This window comes from Rhinolophus hipposideros (genome assembly GCF_964194185.1).
Source record: "Rhinolophus hipposideros genome assembly, contig: HAP1_SCAFFOLD_207, whole genome shotgun sequence".
NCBI lineage: Eukaryota > Metazoa > Chordata > Mammalia > Chiroptera > Rhinolophidae > Rhinolophus > Rhinolophus hipposideros.
Genome location: NW_027669348.1, coordinates 97,113 through 113,451, shown reverse-complemented (window position 1 = coordinate 113,451; position 16,339 = coordinate 97,113). Strand labels below are relative to the sequence as shown.

The window sequence follows — 16,339 nt, the reverse complement described above, 5'->3', positions numbered from 1 at the left end:
GAAAATCCTATATCTCATAAGCGATTTGTATCCAGGATATATAAAGAACTCTTACAATTCAACAAGAAAGAGACAGTGCAATTTTAAAAGGGCAAAGGAATCGAAACAACAGTTTTTCAAAGAAGTTATACAAATGGATAATAAGCATGGGAAAAGATTGCTCAGCATCATTAGTCATCAGAAAAAACTACATCAAAACCACAATATGGAGCAGCGAGTTCACTAGTGGTTCCCTAGGGCTAAGAAGAGTGGGAAGGGCAGACTGGCACACGGTGAAGGCTAACAGCACACAGATACTTTCCAGGGTGATGAAAATGTTGTAAAACTGATTGTGATGATGACTGCATAAAGCTTTGAATACACTAAAAGTCACTGCACTGCATACTTTAAATGATGGAACTGCATGCTATGTTCATTATATCTCAATGAAGATTGGAGCCAGTGCTTTGGGGTCATGCAACGGTGTCCTTCTTGGCTTTAGATCACTAGCCAGGGTTGAGACATAGGAGTGGTAACAGTATGCCCTTTTATAGAAAAATGATATAGAAAATAAGCTATATTTTTCACTGCTTGAGTCTGTACAATTAAGAGAGAAATCAATATTGTACTGCTCAAAGCATTGAGTGGTTTCTATTTCCCCAAATTAAGTGATTTCTGGGTCCCAAACGGATTACAAATTACCTTCTGTTTTAACCTAGTCATCTGAATAGCCATTTCAGATTGATTGGGTTCTAAATCTCCAAGGAAACTAACCTGTCCATTTTGACTGTCATGTAGCATCCTTGTATTCTGAAAGAGGGTCTTCAGTCTGCAGAATTGTAGAAAACGAGTAAGTCAAATTCTTTAAGAGTAAATGTTTAGTAATTATTTAAAGAGATGATATGTCTATCATACAAAATAAACAAATCTATAAATTATGATCCTCTCCTATTTGTTCCAGTATAAGAGTTTGAAAGCATACTAATTAAATTATAATCTTAGGTAAGTAACATAAAACAATTGTGATACATATGATACAGACTTCATATTGTAAAAATGTAAGGCTCTTATAATTAAAGTATTATTAATATCCACTTAAGATTGTTAGTATCAAACATATTAAATATCAGCTATAAACCAGAGATTAGTATCCAAGGTGAAGAAGAAAAGTATAATATATGTGGATGTTTTGAAAAGACACCAAAATACCATTCGGTGCCTACTGACCACAGTCTACCAGAAGAAAAGAAAGTACGTACCAACAAGAGATCATTCAAAATAGAAAGAGAAATCGGAAAGAAAAATCTGAAGTCTGAGTGGAGGGGAAAGGAAAGGGGCAGGGCTTTAGAAGAAAGGAAATTGGAGAGATAATGTGTCACAGTCTCTTCGAGTCTGTTTTACGAAGAGATCTTTGCTAGCACAAAGTTAACAAAATGAGAAGAATACAAAACAATGCAGAGAAAGACAGTGACATGGGAGAAAAAACACTGAGGAGAATCAGAGAAAAAACTTCATTCAGTAAGCAGCAAGTAAACAGAAAGCAAGCCACGTGCGGGCTTCCCAGACGTTGGGAAAGATTCCATTATTATCTGAGTGAGATGATTACTCATCTCATTCTTTTTTAAGTCATACATATGGTTTGGTATGTATGACATATTTTATAACTGAAAAAAAAGTAGAAAGAACATAGAAGCCAAATCAATAACAATTCTGATGTTGTTAAACAATACCACAGATAGGTTTTTAGACATTAAACTGTTAGAATGCTGAAGGGAAGAACACTACCAAAAGAAGGAAAGATCACCAAAGAGAGCACAGACATCCTGCAGAAATAAAGATTCAAGGGAGACCAGGAAGAGTGCAGTTGACAGTATATGCAAAAGACACGGTCATTATAGTTTTAGGAATCATTCAAGAGTAGGTATAATATTTTGGCATTCACACAAGTTTGTGCTGTGAGTTTCTGATGTAAATTCGTAAGTAGGATAACTTGTTTAATTATGAAAATTACAGGTATGAAATACATTTGTACTTAGGTTTTCATAAAGTAAGAATTATAATGAAATAGTAATTAATGGTTGACATGATCTGAAATATTAAAACCTTACCTGGTAACCTCTGTCTCTAATTCATCATTTTTCTTCTTTTGTTGATTCATATTATATTGCAGAGATTCTAACTTCTCATAGTACTTTAATTGTTCCTTTTCATCCTCAGACTTTGAAAAACATTTTTAAAGAAAGTTAATTTTAAAAATCTAGAGACTCACTCTTCTTTCTTTAAAATATGATTCCTCATGAGCTCATGAGTAATATGTGTACACAGGTGTATAAAATGTAGTTGTAGACCTGATGCCAATAAGGACAGAGTTCAAAAACAATGACATTTCTTAAAGCAGCTGAAATGGATTTTACAGTGTCATCATTGGTTTCCTGGAATTTAAATTGCCAAACTTTCTTAAAAACAGAGGCTTTTACATGTAAAAATACTAAGTGTTAAAGAATAGATTTAAATAGTGGTTCTCTTTACATTTTAGTTTCAAGAAATGCTCCCAGAGACATTTTCATCAACATTTCAAGATTTTACAGGGTTTATGGAATCACATTTTCGTATGATAATCTTTGAAAACTTCCTGTGCAGTCCCCCTTACATTGTGATAATCTGACATGAGCATCAGATGAAGACTCTCATTCTCTGTAAGCGTTCTTCCATAGGTTTCAATTTCTCCTTTTCTAGTAAATATTTTTCTCTTTAAAGTTTATCTTCTCTATATTATGTAAAAGCATAACTTTTTCTTGATTCCTGTAACTTTTTCTGTCATCCTGTTTTTCTCCTTAGACTCTAACCCTCTTTAATATGTGGTCTCATCCCCAGGTCCATATTTTCGCCACTTAATCTCTTCTTTTACATGAGAGCCTGACTTTCTGTCCTTATAATTGCGCGAAAACATTTTTCAGGGTCATCTCTTTTAGTCCTTGTCCTGCTTTACTTCTCAGCAGCAACTGATAAGGATGCCCACACCCTTTCTATAGTCTTCTCAGCCCAACTCATCTCTAAACAGCAGTCCTGGTGGTCAGGCCTTGACCCTTTTCTCTTCCTCTTTTTAAATGCTCTCAGTTCCTTACATCCCAGTGCTTCAAACCACATTCCCTCATCTACAGTGGCAGCCTTGACCCCTTTACTGAGGTCATCTGTACTTTCCTTTTTCCCCTGGAGCTCCTCATAGACAGTGTCCCTCAACCACACACTCATACACCATGACTTGCTGTGGATCAGCTCATCTGGTACATTTCATGGGGATTCTTATCACTGTGACTGTGAACATAGCGTTATTTTCAGATCTTGGCAGCTCCTCACCCTTAGGATGTTGACCAGCATACTTTGTCCTGTTTTTCTCTCAGAATGCATACGTTTTTCATAAGGTTCACATTATCTACTATTCGCCTTTCCATTTTTGTTTGCTCTATTGAATAACTTCCTATTCCTTGGGACCTGACCTGACCTATGGAAGTGTTCTGAAATTCCTTTCGCAAGTACACTCCACCATCTTGTTTGAAGGCTTAAGTCAGTTGGAGCTATCCTTTCTTCCCAGTCCAGATGCTTCCTCTCACATTGTGTGAATCAAATATCTTAACCCAGGTACTATCTCACCTGGGGGGCTATTGATCGAATTCGTTGAAACCTGTCGTAATTAAACTTTTGATTTACAGGGTAGACCTTATGGTGGCTGATAATTCTGTCGAGATCCTAATTACTTCCCCTAGGAACCTATCGTCCCTCATTATTTTGGTATAAGCTTCATCAGTTTTGGGTGTGCTTACAAATTTTTCAATTTTTTGACATTCAATATTATTTTATATTAATTTTAGGTGTACAGCATAGTGGTTAGAATTTAAGTAATTTAACAAATTGATTCCCCTGACTCATCCAGTACCCACCTGGCACTATACATAGTTATTGTCATAGTATTAACTATATTCCCTATGCTTTACATTACATCCCCGTGACTATTTAGTAACTACCAATTTGTACTTTTTAACCCCTTCACCTTTTCCACCCTGCTCCTAACTCCTCTCCCACCTATCACCCTAAATTACCTAGTACTCATCTGATGCCATGTGTTGTTATTGCAATATCATTAATACATTCCTTGTACTATACCCTGGATCCCCATGACTACTTTGTAACAACCAATTTGTACTTTTTAATCTCTCCCCTTTTAACCCACTTCACAAACCCCCTTCCAGCTGGCAACCAACAAAATGTTCTTTGTATGTATGAACTTTTTTCTGTTTGTTTGTTCTGTTCTTCAATTCCACTTAGAAGCACAGTCACAGTGCATCTTTCTCGGTCTGACACACTCCACTCAGCACTGTACCCTCCAGGTCCATCCACACCGCCACAGATGGCCAGAGCCCATTTCCTTCTGTGGCCAAGCAATATTCCATTGCATACATGTATCATCTCTTCTTTATCCATTCATCCATTGATAGGCTGCATGCCCATCTTGGCCATTGTAAAGAATCCTGCAGTGAACATATTGATGTACACATCGCCTCGAATTGGCATTTTTCGGTTTCTTTGGATAAATTCTCTGAAGTGGGATATCTGGGTCATTCTTCAACTCTTGTGATAGCCTTTGTTTAAAAGTCTATATTGTGTGATACAAGTATTGCTCCCTCGGCTTTTTAAATTTTATTTTGTTTTCATGAAATATCCCTTTATTTTCAGTCTCTGTGTCTTTTGATCTGAAGCAAGTCTGTTGTAGGGAGCATATGTAAGGATCTTATTTTCTTATCCTTTCAGCCACCCTGTGTTTTGATTGGAGAATTTAATCTATTTACACATAAAGTAATTGTGCATAGATATGTAGTTACTGCTATTTTATGATTGATATTTTTGTTCTTCCTTTTTTGTTACTTTTAAAGAAGTCCCTCTAATATTCCTTGTAATACTGGTTTGGTACTGATGAACTCCTTCAGTTTTTTTTTTTTTTTTCCTCCAGAAAGCTCTTGATCTGTCCTATGATACTAAATTATAGCTTTGCTGGGTAAAGAAATCTTAGTTGTAGGCATGTCTTTCATCACTTTGAATATTTTGTGCCAATCCCTTCTGGCCTACAAAGTTGCTCTTGAGAAATCACCTGCTAGTCTTATGGGTGCTCCTTTACAGGTTACTAACCGCTTTTTTCTTGCTGTTTTAAAAAGTCTTTATTTGCCTATAAACTTTGGCATTTAATTATGACGTATCTTGGTATGGGCCTGTTTGGGCTCATCTTCTTTGAAATTCTGGGCTTATATGTCCATTTCCTTTACCAAGTTAGGGAAGTTCTCAGTCATTATCAAGTACATTTCGAATTCCTTCATTTCTTCTTCTCGTAGTACCCCATATGATAATGTTGGTATGCTTGACATTCTCAGAGGTCCCTTAAACTGTCCTCATATTTTGGATTCTTTTTGCTGTTCTGACTGGGTATTCTCTGCTACCGTATCTTCTAAATCACTCATTCGATTCTCTGCTTCATCTAGTCAGTTTTCATTCCCTCTAAGACATTCGCTTTTTCAGTTATTTTATTCTTTACTTATGACTGGTTCATTTTTATGTTTTCTATCTTCATTTTTATGTTTCCTATGTCTTAGTGGAAGTTCTTCTTGAGGTCCCTGAGCATCCTAATAACCAGTGTTTTGAACTCTGCATCTGATAGATTGCTTGTCTCTATCTTGCTCAGTATTTTTCTGGCGGTTTCTTCTGTTCTTTTAGTTGGCATGTTTCTTTGACTCCCCATGTTGGCTCCCTCCTTCTGAATGTTTCTGTGTATGAGGTAGGACTGCTGTGTCTCCCAGGCCTATCTGAGTGGCCTTATATAGTAGGTGTCCTGTGGGGCCGTGCGGCACAGCCTCCTTGTCACCCAGAGCCGGGGGCGGCAGCTCTGCCCCTTGTGTGAGTTCTCTGTGCTCTCCTGTTGTAGTGCAGCCTTGGCTGCTGTTTGCATGTCAATGGGAGGGATTGATGCTCAGACTGTGTGGTTGTGAGGACTGACCACGACTACAGTGGAGGAGCTGTTTTTGCAGGGGCTGCCCCTATAGAGCAGGATTTGCTTTAGCAGGGCACTGGTGTCTGCCCTGTGTACACTTTGGTTGTGTCTTTCTGGGAGGCACCAGAGCGGTGATGCTCCTGCTCTGTCCAAAGATGGCCACCAGGTATGTCAGCCCTAGGGACTCCTAGAAGTGGCCCACCCCCAGGCCTAGTTCAGCCGCAGCCTATGTCCTGCAGAGGGCCACCTAGCTTGACCACAAAGCAGGATGCAGATGGCGCCACCTGCACCGGCTTTGGAGGTGCCTCAAGAGTTCCAGTTATGAACCATAGCCAGCTTCCATTAGTGCCATCTTGGGTCTACACAGCAAGAAGTAAAGGACAGCTGAGGCCACATAACGCTTGTTTAGGTTTTGTGAACCTTTGAGAGATTTTAGGCAAGTCTGCAGCATGAGCCAAGACAGGATGTTTTTTTTTTTGGAAAAGTCACTGGAAGAAGCTTGGGTTGGCTCTCAAGTTAGGTGGGGCAGGTTCTCAGGGAATCACCAGGGTGGGTGGACAGTGTTAGCCAGGTTGATGTAGACTCAAGAGATGGAGGCCGTCTATGTCTCACACTGCAACAGGTGATGGATCAGTACAGAAACAATGGATTCCACAAGCACCTCTGTGTGGGAAGAAGCTCCCCTCCAGCCATCACCCTAAAGGCAAAAAACTTAGTTCCTCCCCTTATATCCCTGAACTACTGCCCAGTGTTAGAGTTCAGGGCAAATGAATCTGTCAGTTAGTAAGCCCATTCCAAGCCCTATAAAAGAATCAACTGGGACTCTAGCCACCCTTTTCATCTCACCCAACCAGAATGACCAGTGGTTTCCACAGCCAGAAGCTATGGGGACATCTCTCTCTAGCATTGGAATCCTGGGCTAGGATGCCTGGTGTGGAGCTGGGACGTCTCACACCCCTAGTGGACCTCGACAAGCAAGATATCCCTCTAGACTTCTGACAGTCGCACAAGGGTCTGGCATCAGCTCGTTCTGTTTTTCTGCTCCTCCTACCAGTCTCGAGGTGACTTCTTCTGTATGTCCCTAGAGGTAGGACGACTTTGGTTGAGCTAGACTTCAGGTGATGCTCAGTGATGATTGTTCTGTAGTTTAGTTGTAATTTTGATGTGGTCGTGAGAGGAGGCAAGCATGGCATTTACCTACTCTGCTATCTTGACCACAAATCCCCAATTTTTCAATTTTTGATACCTTAATATAATAGATTTCTCTATAAAGCTGTGATGTGACAACTCATGGAACTCACATTCATGTAAGACTCCTTATCAACACATTATCATGTCACTCATATGAAAAGTATGTTAGCAACATAATGTGACTTAATTGACAAGAAGTCTAGACAAAAATTTTTTTTCAAAGTTTCTTTGGCCACAAGAAGGACCATCAGAACAATCTTCTGTTTCCCTTGATGGGCATGACTGTCTAATGAAATTGCTTAGACCTGGCTACTGTGACTGAAAGACACCAGCTGGAAGGTACATCTATGTCATTGGTCCACCTCAGGGGTCACAATGCGATCTTATGATGAGAAATCCTAGGGAGCCTCTCCTACAGAGGACAGGAGGATGGCAGAGGAATGTTGCTCTGCTTAGGAAAGATAGTGACACGTTTTTCACTGTCCATCAGGAAATTGTCATCCTGGATGACACATCAATCTTTTCTGACATCGAACTGTTCAATCTTTAAAAGCGTATGATTAACTCAAGTGAGTGGAAAAAGATTAGTTTCTAAACTTGCAAAGCTAGAAGCACTATGTTACTATGTAAGGACTTGATTGGGCATTCATTTCTACTTTTACACTGGCATCTCTTTTCTTTTTCAAAATCCAACAAGGAGAAAAGTATATTCTTTTCAGGAAACATTTGCCTAATGACCCAGTATTCGTTAATGATGAAGAAAACAAATTAGAACATTAAAAGTAATTCATTCTCCAAATCTCACTAAAGGGTTTAGATTTCAAGGGAAATTTAGAATTCTGGATCAAATCATTACTCAAATGCCTGGACTCAAACAGATATTTGTAGTCCGATGTTTGTGGCAGCATAAATAGCAATAGCCAACAGTTGGAAAAACCCAAATGTTGGACAAACGAAAGGATAATTGAAACATGGTGTATGTCAAATGTTGCCTTTAGACTATCACAATCTTTTTCTATAAAAATCTTACTACAAAAATCATTAATTTTATGAACTGAGATTTCTTTCTCTGTGGAGAGGAATTACGTTACTCCCAGCAAGTAGTATCAACATGAATACAGTACTTTTATTAATGAGACTGTTCTTATTGTCTAAAATATCCTTATATGGTACTATGACAGACATAGAAATTCCTTTGCAGTATGACAGAAATGAAGAGATTCACTTACCAAACTTGTACCTGACAGGTGCCTGTGAAGTTGTTCGATTATGCCCATTAGCTTTTGAATTATCAGTATTAGGTCAGTATTTTCAGCTTCAAGCCTAAAGTGAATATTTTGACATAATTATTCTCACACATTGACTTTAAAGCATACCACATAATCACTGAACAAATATCTATGGTGCAACTACATAAAATCTTACAATTTGAAAAGCGCATGATTTGGCAATTGTGCTATTTTTCTAGTTGTGAATTTTGCATAATGTGCAAAATTAGAGATAATGTACACAAATTATTCTTTTCAAGGTAGCTCAAAGCTGACATTTTGACCCAGCTTCACACTCATGTGTTTATTGTTATAACTGATCTAATGGTCATACTACACTACACATCTGCTTTATAAATACTCAAGTTATTTTCTGTGCTGCTTTAACTTATACTTTTGCACGTGATCTTGCATCTTCTCAGTGCATCGTGCATCCTCTGGATGTCGAGCTCCTGCTTCTTGCAGCTAAAATAAAGAAAAAGTTATGTTTACTGATGATCTATGACATCTGACAATTAAGTTCGCAAACCTGTTGCAATGATGTTGCTCCCCTTTTTTTATATATATGTGAGGGACTGTTCATTATGAATTTCTACCAACTGGACACACAGTTAACCAAGTTTACTCTTTGGAATTGCTTAAAAGATTGTGTGAAAAAGTTAAGACGACCTGAACTTTTAGCCAACGACTCATTGCTCTTGCATCACGACAATGCACCAGCTCACAGGGCACTGTGTCTGAGGGAGTTTTTAGCCTGTAAACAAATAACTGTATTGCAATACCCTCCCTACTCACCTGATCTGGTCCCCAGTGACTAAATATGTCATTATCCAAAGATAAAGAAAATATGGAAAGGAAGACTATTTGATGACATTCAGGACATCAAGGGTAATATGATGACAGCAATGATGGCCATTCCAGAAAAAGAGTTCCAGAAGTGCTTTGAACTGTGAACTAGGCGGTGGCATTGGTGCAGAGCTTCCCAAAGGGAGCTTTGTGACCGCAGTGATAGTCAGCAACGAGGTATGGAGCACTTTTTCTTGAATGAGTTCTCACAATTATCATACCTTGTGGTACAAATACCCAAGAAATCAAACATACTGTATTCCAAGCATCCCATCAACTCTAATTTTAAATATTCACATAAGTGAATTACCAGGCTAGTCCAGTGATTATGAAAGTTAACAGGCTACTCTTGGGGGCAGTCAGATAGTCATGGAATAGTTTGAGGGGCAGTAACTAAATAAGAGCCCAAATGCCTGGGTTTTTATCCCAAGTCCACCAGTTATTAGCTGGGTGACCTTGAGCAAAATACTTAAATTTTTTGGGTCTCAGTTTCTTCATGTATAAAATGAGACAATAGTGGCATCTACCTCACTGGGATATTGGGAAGATTAAATTAGGGAACATATGTAATAGAAAAGGACATGGCACACAGTAAAATCAAAGGGTTTGCAGTTAGCATTATTGTTGCTGTATTTTAGGTTCTAATAAAATTTGATATTTTACACAGATGGGATGCGAATGGAAGTGGTCTCTTACACCAGTTACACTGAAATCATTCATCAAACTATCAGCAATGTCAAAAAATGGGGAGCATTAAGCCCAGAATATAACCCCAGTACTAAAATCCTTTTACCAATTCCAAGAGCCAACAGTACATTTTCTCTGCTTGTAATAATGTATACGTTCCTATGTACACTCAGTGTAGTCCATAATGAGTATGGACTACAATGCAAATACCACCTCCTGGATTGAGCATACAATTTATATGACCGTGAGAGGCAGGGTAAAGCCACTGATATGGAAATAACGGACTCTAGTGCTAAAGCCAACTTTCCAAATCAATTCCTTCCCAGCAACTGGTTCTGTGGGGATGTGTCAGAACTCAGAGGAGCAGATGGAAGCAGCACGCTCTGGCAGATCAGAAAAGCCGTCCTCCGAGCTGTAGTTAGAATGTGCTATCGACCTGTACACCCTGGCTGGCTGCAGACAGGAAGGGCTGGCTCCCTTTTATTTTAGTTTTTTATTTTTATGGACAGGGGGAACATGAGCATTTCACTGAACAATTTTCTATTGGAGATGTGCTTTCAGTTTTATATATAATTGTGAGAAATATTTTCAGAATAAAAGTTTAATTATATCAATGTCTCCAAGGGGAAGTATTGGTTTGGTATAAAATATTTAATTTTATCCTAACAACTGTTGAAGAAAACATTTTCAATTTATGCAAGGATAGGTGCCATCACATCAAATACTATTTCCCCTTAGACAAACTTATACTTAGAAAGACAGAATTCTCTCTCATGAAAAATTGAAACTATGTCAAATTTAGGGCTTGATTGCTCTGCACAGACTATCCGACAAGTGCTGAGGAACACGGGTTCAATGAGAGTTCAAACAGTCAGAGAAAGCTTCATGGAGAGGCCAGATTGGGAGCCAGAAATCCGGGGGCAGGGAAATCAAAACACTGGCTCCCACCATAACTTGTAAACTCGTGTTCATAGCAGAATTATTAACAGCCAAAAAGTGGAAACAACACAAAGTTCCATCAGCTGATGAATGGGTAAGTATTTTGTCCACAAGGTGAAGCAACATTGGGCAATAGGAAGAAATAGCTCACAACTGATGTGTGCTACAACACGGTGGAACCCTGGAAACGTGATGTTACGTGAAAGAAGCGAGTCACAAGGGACCTCACATCGTGTGATTCCATTTACATGAAATATCCAAAGTAGGCAAATCTACAGAGACAGAAAGTAGATTGGTGGTTGCCTGAGGCTGGGAGAGACAGGAAGATAGGGTGACAGCTAAGGGATGTGGGGTTTCTTTTGGGGGTAATGGAAATGTTCTATAATTGTGGTGATAGTTCCACATCTCTCTGAATGTAACAAGAGATATTGAATTGTATATTTTAAATGGTGAAATATGATATGGGGATTGCATCCCAATGAAGATTAAAAAACACACAAATATAGTGAATCTGGATTATTTTCTTAATTCTCTATTGTGGGTGTGCATACTATAATGATCAACATATTTCTACACTTTTACAATATTTCAAAAATGAAAACAAAATGAAGGAAATGCCTACTTCAACTGGTTTGTATACTGAACTTTCTGTACAAGTTAGTTTGAAGTCCATGAAATATATACCAATGCTGTAACCATTTACAAAAGTGATGATAAGAAATAAGACAAATTTCTGAATCGTTCTAGTAAGCATTATCTTCTGATTTTAAATGGCTGCTTCATCCTGGTAATGGAGATATCACTACAAAATATTGTTTAGTAGGAAGAAAGTCTCTCGATTTCTATGAGGAATGCTGCCTATTTCTCAACGTTACCAAGGGTATAGATATAAGAAAAAACATACGTTGCAAATAGCAGGATGGAAGCCAGAGTTTAAGGAAGAAGTGCATTATAAAGATAATAAAATTATAATAAATTAATTACACCGAAAACACAAAAGAAAGCTGCCCTTGAAAATCAGGGTCTTAAAACACTTTATATTAATCAACTATAGATGAACTGTTGACAGGTTACATTTCACACATACCTGACTCCTGATATGCTCTAATGTCTTGAAATCCTGTGTCTCAGCTTCTGAATTCATACGGTAACGTGATCTATCCTCCAGTGAAGCCTCTGACATAGACAGTTTTTTTGTGGAGTCAGGTAGCTCTTGTTGAAATCGTCTCCCAAGCATCTAGAAAGATGATTCTGTTAGTGATCTTATAATCACATCTATTAAATTATGTTAAAATTTGCTAACTCTAACATATTAATATAATATGTAACTCGAAAAAGATCACCCCATGCATCAGTTCACCTTGTTTTCTTCTTTTGGACACAATTCTGTCTACTGAATCTGGGTAAGACACAGAAGGTGTTATCCTGCTGCCCACTCACTATTACGAAGGTTACTTGAACAACAGATTCAGCCCCACTCTCCACTTCCCCTGATGAAGCCGCAGAGCTTAACAATCTACTGACATCTCAAGGGGAAATTGGTATGTCGGTGGGACTAGCGGTCGTCAAGTATACATTGTGGAATGTTTTCCCCCTTTTTTTATCACAGGCTTAAATTGACTTCACAGGTCCTCACATATGCAGTCCACTGCTCACAACCTTCCAACAGATTCCTGTATCTTAGAAGAAAAGCAAACTCATTCCAGTGGTCTTCATGGCCTGGACCTCCCTTCCTGCTACACATGAATCCTGCCTCCCCTCACTCGTCTGAAAATGGAGACCCAGTGCCAAATTAATAAATCAGAGACTGCTAAATTCTCTTTGAAATGGACAAACTTATGTCCAAATGATAGTAAATGGGCCTTGCGATGAGAAAAATGAATTTGTAAAAATATTCAAGGACAATTATAGATAGCAATGGGAAGATTAAATCAAGTAGAGTTTTGATAAAACTCCTCACATTTGTCCCAAATTATGATTTAATGAAAAATTAGCTGCCTTTAAAGAGGTCACAGGTCCTAAGAATACATTATTTGAGACTGAAATAGTTCCAATTTATATCAAATTGACATGAATAAAAACAAAATTATACCAACTAAAATGTGGAAGAAACTACTGAGGGAAAGGGACAGCATCTACACTTCAGTTCATGTGGGAAATCTAGAATTAACTCTCTAGGTAATCCACTTAATTGAACCTCTATCTCTAAAAACTCAGTTTGCATAGGAGCATTTCCATTTATCTGCTTCATAATGGTATTACAATGTGGTAACAGAAAGATGAAAATTATTATTGTAGCAGTATAAGACTAAATCATTCATATCAATATGTATCTAATAACAATTTATACCTTAAAATTTCATAGTCAACACAATGCCTTTACTCAAAGTAAAGCACCTCACAGGTCTAAGTTTTGTTTGCTGGATACAATGTATGCTTTTAAGCTGTTAGAGCAAATACATTTGTAATCTATATATTTTTAATATTCTGCTAGATTCAACATTTAGCCATCATCAAATATTTGAACATTGAATTTTCTTTCAGGAAATGTGAAAACTATCTTTCTGGATACTTACCTCTCTTTCTGATTTATCGTTTTCATACTGGCACATTCTTCCTTTCAAGTGATTCAATTTGCTGACTAACTCCTTAGGGCTCTCTTTCACCACTGGATCTTGTTTTTCACATTCAGCTTGACGCACTGTTCTAAGCCCCTGAAGCTGCTCTTCAATATTCATTCCTGACTTTTCATTATTGTCACTTTTGTGGAATGCATCATCCAGTTGCCTTCGAAGAAGCATGTTTCCACTCTGTAGGTCAGATCTTTCCTCCTTTAGGGATTCCAGCTTTCCAGTATACGGGTTCAATTTTTCTGGTTCCCTTTGATTCATGTGTTCAATTTCCTCCTCTTGACACTGAGTTTGGTTTAGGTCTTTCAGTACAGGTTCAGAAACCAATGTCCTTTCTCTGACATCATATCTTGCGTGAGGGAGCTCAGTGTCTAAGCTATTGGATTTACTTCCAGCTTTAGGAAGTTGCTGAGAATGAATCTCACTGTTTTCTTTTAGGTTACACATAGCAAACCCGATGTTGTCCACGAAATGCAAGCATTTATCTCTTAATTCCTGGAAAGAATTTTGTAGGGGTCTTAATTGCTTACTAAACTCATGATGATGGTCGGATTCCGCTTCTGTTTTCAATCTTTCTTTGCTTTGTCTTTCATTCTCCAGTTGAGAGTTCAGCATTGTATTCTCAGCTGTTGGGACATTAAGCTGTCTGTTATATTCAAATACTGTTTCTGTTAGCGTTTCGTCATTCTGTTTTATTGTCTTTTGAAGACGGTCCTTCTTTTCTTTTACATTTGCAGTGTCCTCAAAGTATTTTTTTTCCATTTCCTGCTTCTGAGTTATGAGTGTGTCCCTTTGTAGTCTTAGTATGGCGATTTCATCCTGCAACACGTGATTTTCATGCAACATGTCTTTTGCTTTTTCGTAACTCTCAGAATCCTAAGTAAAACAAAGGAGACTTGTAGCTAGCACTCAATGAAATGACATATCATGATATCCTCTGAAATTAAAGAAGAACCTAAGTGTTTATATAATGAAAAGGTTGCAGTACGTGGATATCCCACTGTAAAAATACAATGCTGAATCCAAACCTCCAACTTTATACGAGCATAAATTCCCCAAAGTTAAAAAAATAATAATATAAGATGCTGAATCCATGAAAGTGAAAAAGAGAATTTTAAAATCATCAGAGAATTTTAAGAGTCTCAGAACTGGAAAGGCAGCAAACCCAGAAGGCATCAAATAGAAGATTAAGAAGTCTGACTACATTTTAAAATAGAGGTCACCGTGTGAATATACACCTATCCCACAGTAAGAGTATTCACTCTGCATACATTTGGACTGATTACATTTCCTAGAATTTTTTTTCCCAAGAATACTCAAAAGATATTCTACTTTTCTAATATTTTCAGAGTCAGTTGTAAGATGAAATCTACTAATCACTGATAAATCTAGGCATTACGCTAAGCACTTCTTTATACATCAATGAACTCTTCGTTATCACAATTTCAAATAGAATGATTACAAAGATGAGCAAGTTCAGGATTTTTTCCCAGGACTTTGGACTCTACAATAGGGTGCTTGCTGCTCTTCTAGTGTAAATATATAAATTCAAAAGAAGCCTTAGATTTCAAAAAAAACTCAGGGTAAATAGGCTAAAAATTATAGAGCTCTTCTTAGAAAATAGAAAATTATTGTTAGAAAATATTTGCTGCTGCTTAAGTGTTGTTTCCTTTTCATAATGTTTAAAGGAGAAATAAATGAGAAATAGGGGAAAACACACTGACTTCTTTGAATAAAACACTCACCAATAAATTATCACTAAGTATGCATCATGGCATACAATTTTCTTCAAAAGTTCCTAGCACTGAAATAGGACTCTACTTGGAACAAATTGTTCCTTTTCTCAAAAGTAGGAGAATGAGATCTAAAAGATGGTCTCTGCACTGGCTATACTTCTACTCCTTAAAAACAGCGGAAGTGAAAACTGACCTCTCTACTAATACAGCAAGGGGATGAAATCACTGCCTCAAATTGAAACTTCTGTTATTAGTAACAATAGTTTTGAGATTGTAGAAAGCTCATCGATCCCTGTAAAAAGTATTGAAAACCTCCCCTTTAGATGACACATTGGGAACGTCACTACTTGACTGTTGGACATAAAAGGATTTCAATCAAGAATATCATTTATTGCAATGGACCAAAAATGTCACTCTCCCTAAAATACACACACACACACACACACACACACACACACACACACACACACTTTTAAAATCCTCTACAATTCCCATATGTACAACATTGGTTTTTAAAATATGTACATACACACATATTTGAAAATGACTAAACAAAATACCTCAGAATTCATTTTCTTAAGATTTATTTCTGTCTCCTTTTGTTGTTGAAGGCAATTGGTCAGAACTGTGTCATGTAATATTTTGTTGTCCTGTTCTCGGGAAAGTGGCCTCTGAGTGTTGTTTTCCTCTTGTACAACCTAGAGAATCGAATATGAACAAAGAAAAATTAGAATATAACTAAAATTTAACTGTTAAAAATCTTAATCTACGTTTACTTACTCCCAAATTATCGGACTTTAATTAGAAAGTGAAAAATAACTTGCCTTAGTCTAAATTAGAAGAAAAACATGAATCCGCAAAACTAATTTTGTCACTGTTTGAACTAAACAATTGGTTATATGTTAAATCCACCCAAAAAATGAAACAGTAGATGATTTTTAATGTCACAGAGGCTTTCTCATTTAAAATAGTTCACCTCACCATGTCTTAAATAGTGAGCCCCTACAGTGAATTTAAGAATATCTTTTA

At 37.5% G+C, this 16,339-nt stretch overlaps 1 protein-coding gene across 1 annotated transcript; it reads right to left on the bottom strand.

Moving 5' to 3' along the window:
- Positions 1 to 2,130: 2,130 nt before the first annotated feature.
- LOC308495622 (ankyrin repeat domain-containing protein 26-like) lies at positions 2,131 to 16,002 on the bottom strand. Its single transcript, XM_081080591.1, has 5 exons — positions 15,871 to 16,002; positions 13,521 to 14,450; positions 12,032 to 12,181; positions 8,434 to 8,937; positions 2,131 to 2,197 (listed from the first exon to the last, which is right to left on the bottom strand). The coding sequence occupies exons 1-4, from the start codon at positions 15,880 to 15,882 to the stop codon at positions 8,839 to 8,841; spliced, it is 1,191 nt and encodes a 396-aa protein (XP_080936717.1). The 5' UTR covers positions 15,883 to 16,002; the 3' UTR covers positions 2,131 to 2,197; positions 8,434 to 8,838.
- Positions 16,003 to 16,339: the final 337 nt, after the last annotated feature.

Excerpts from the sequence above, each read along its gene's own strand:
- LOC308495622 (XM_081080591.1), bottom strand. Across the intron at positions 12,182-13,520 it reads ACGATAAATCAGAAAGAGAG|ATGCTTGGGAGACGATTTCA; the intron begins GTAAGTATCCAG and ends TCATCTTTCTAG. Across the intron at positions 8,938-12,031 it reads TAGAGCATATCAGGAGTCAG|CTGCAAGAAGCAGGAGCTCG; the intron begins GTATGTGTGAAA and ends TCTTTATTTTAG.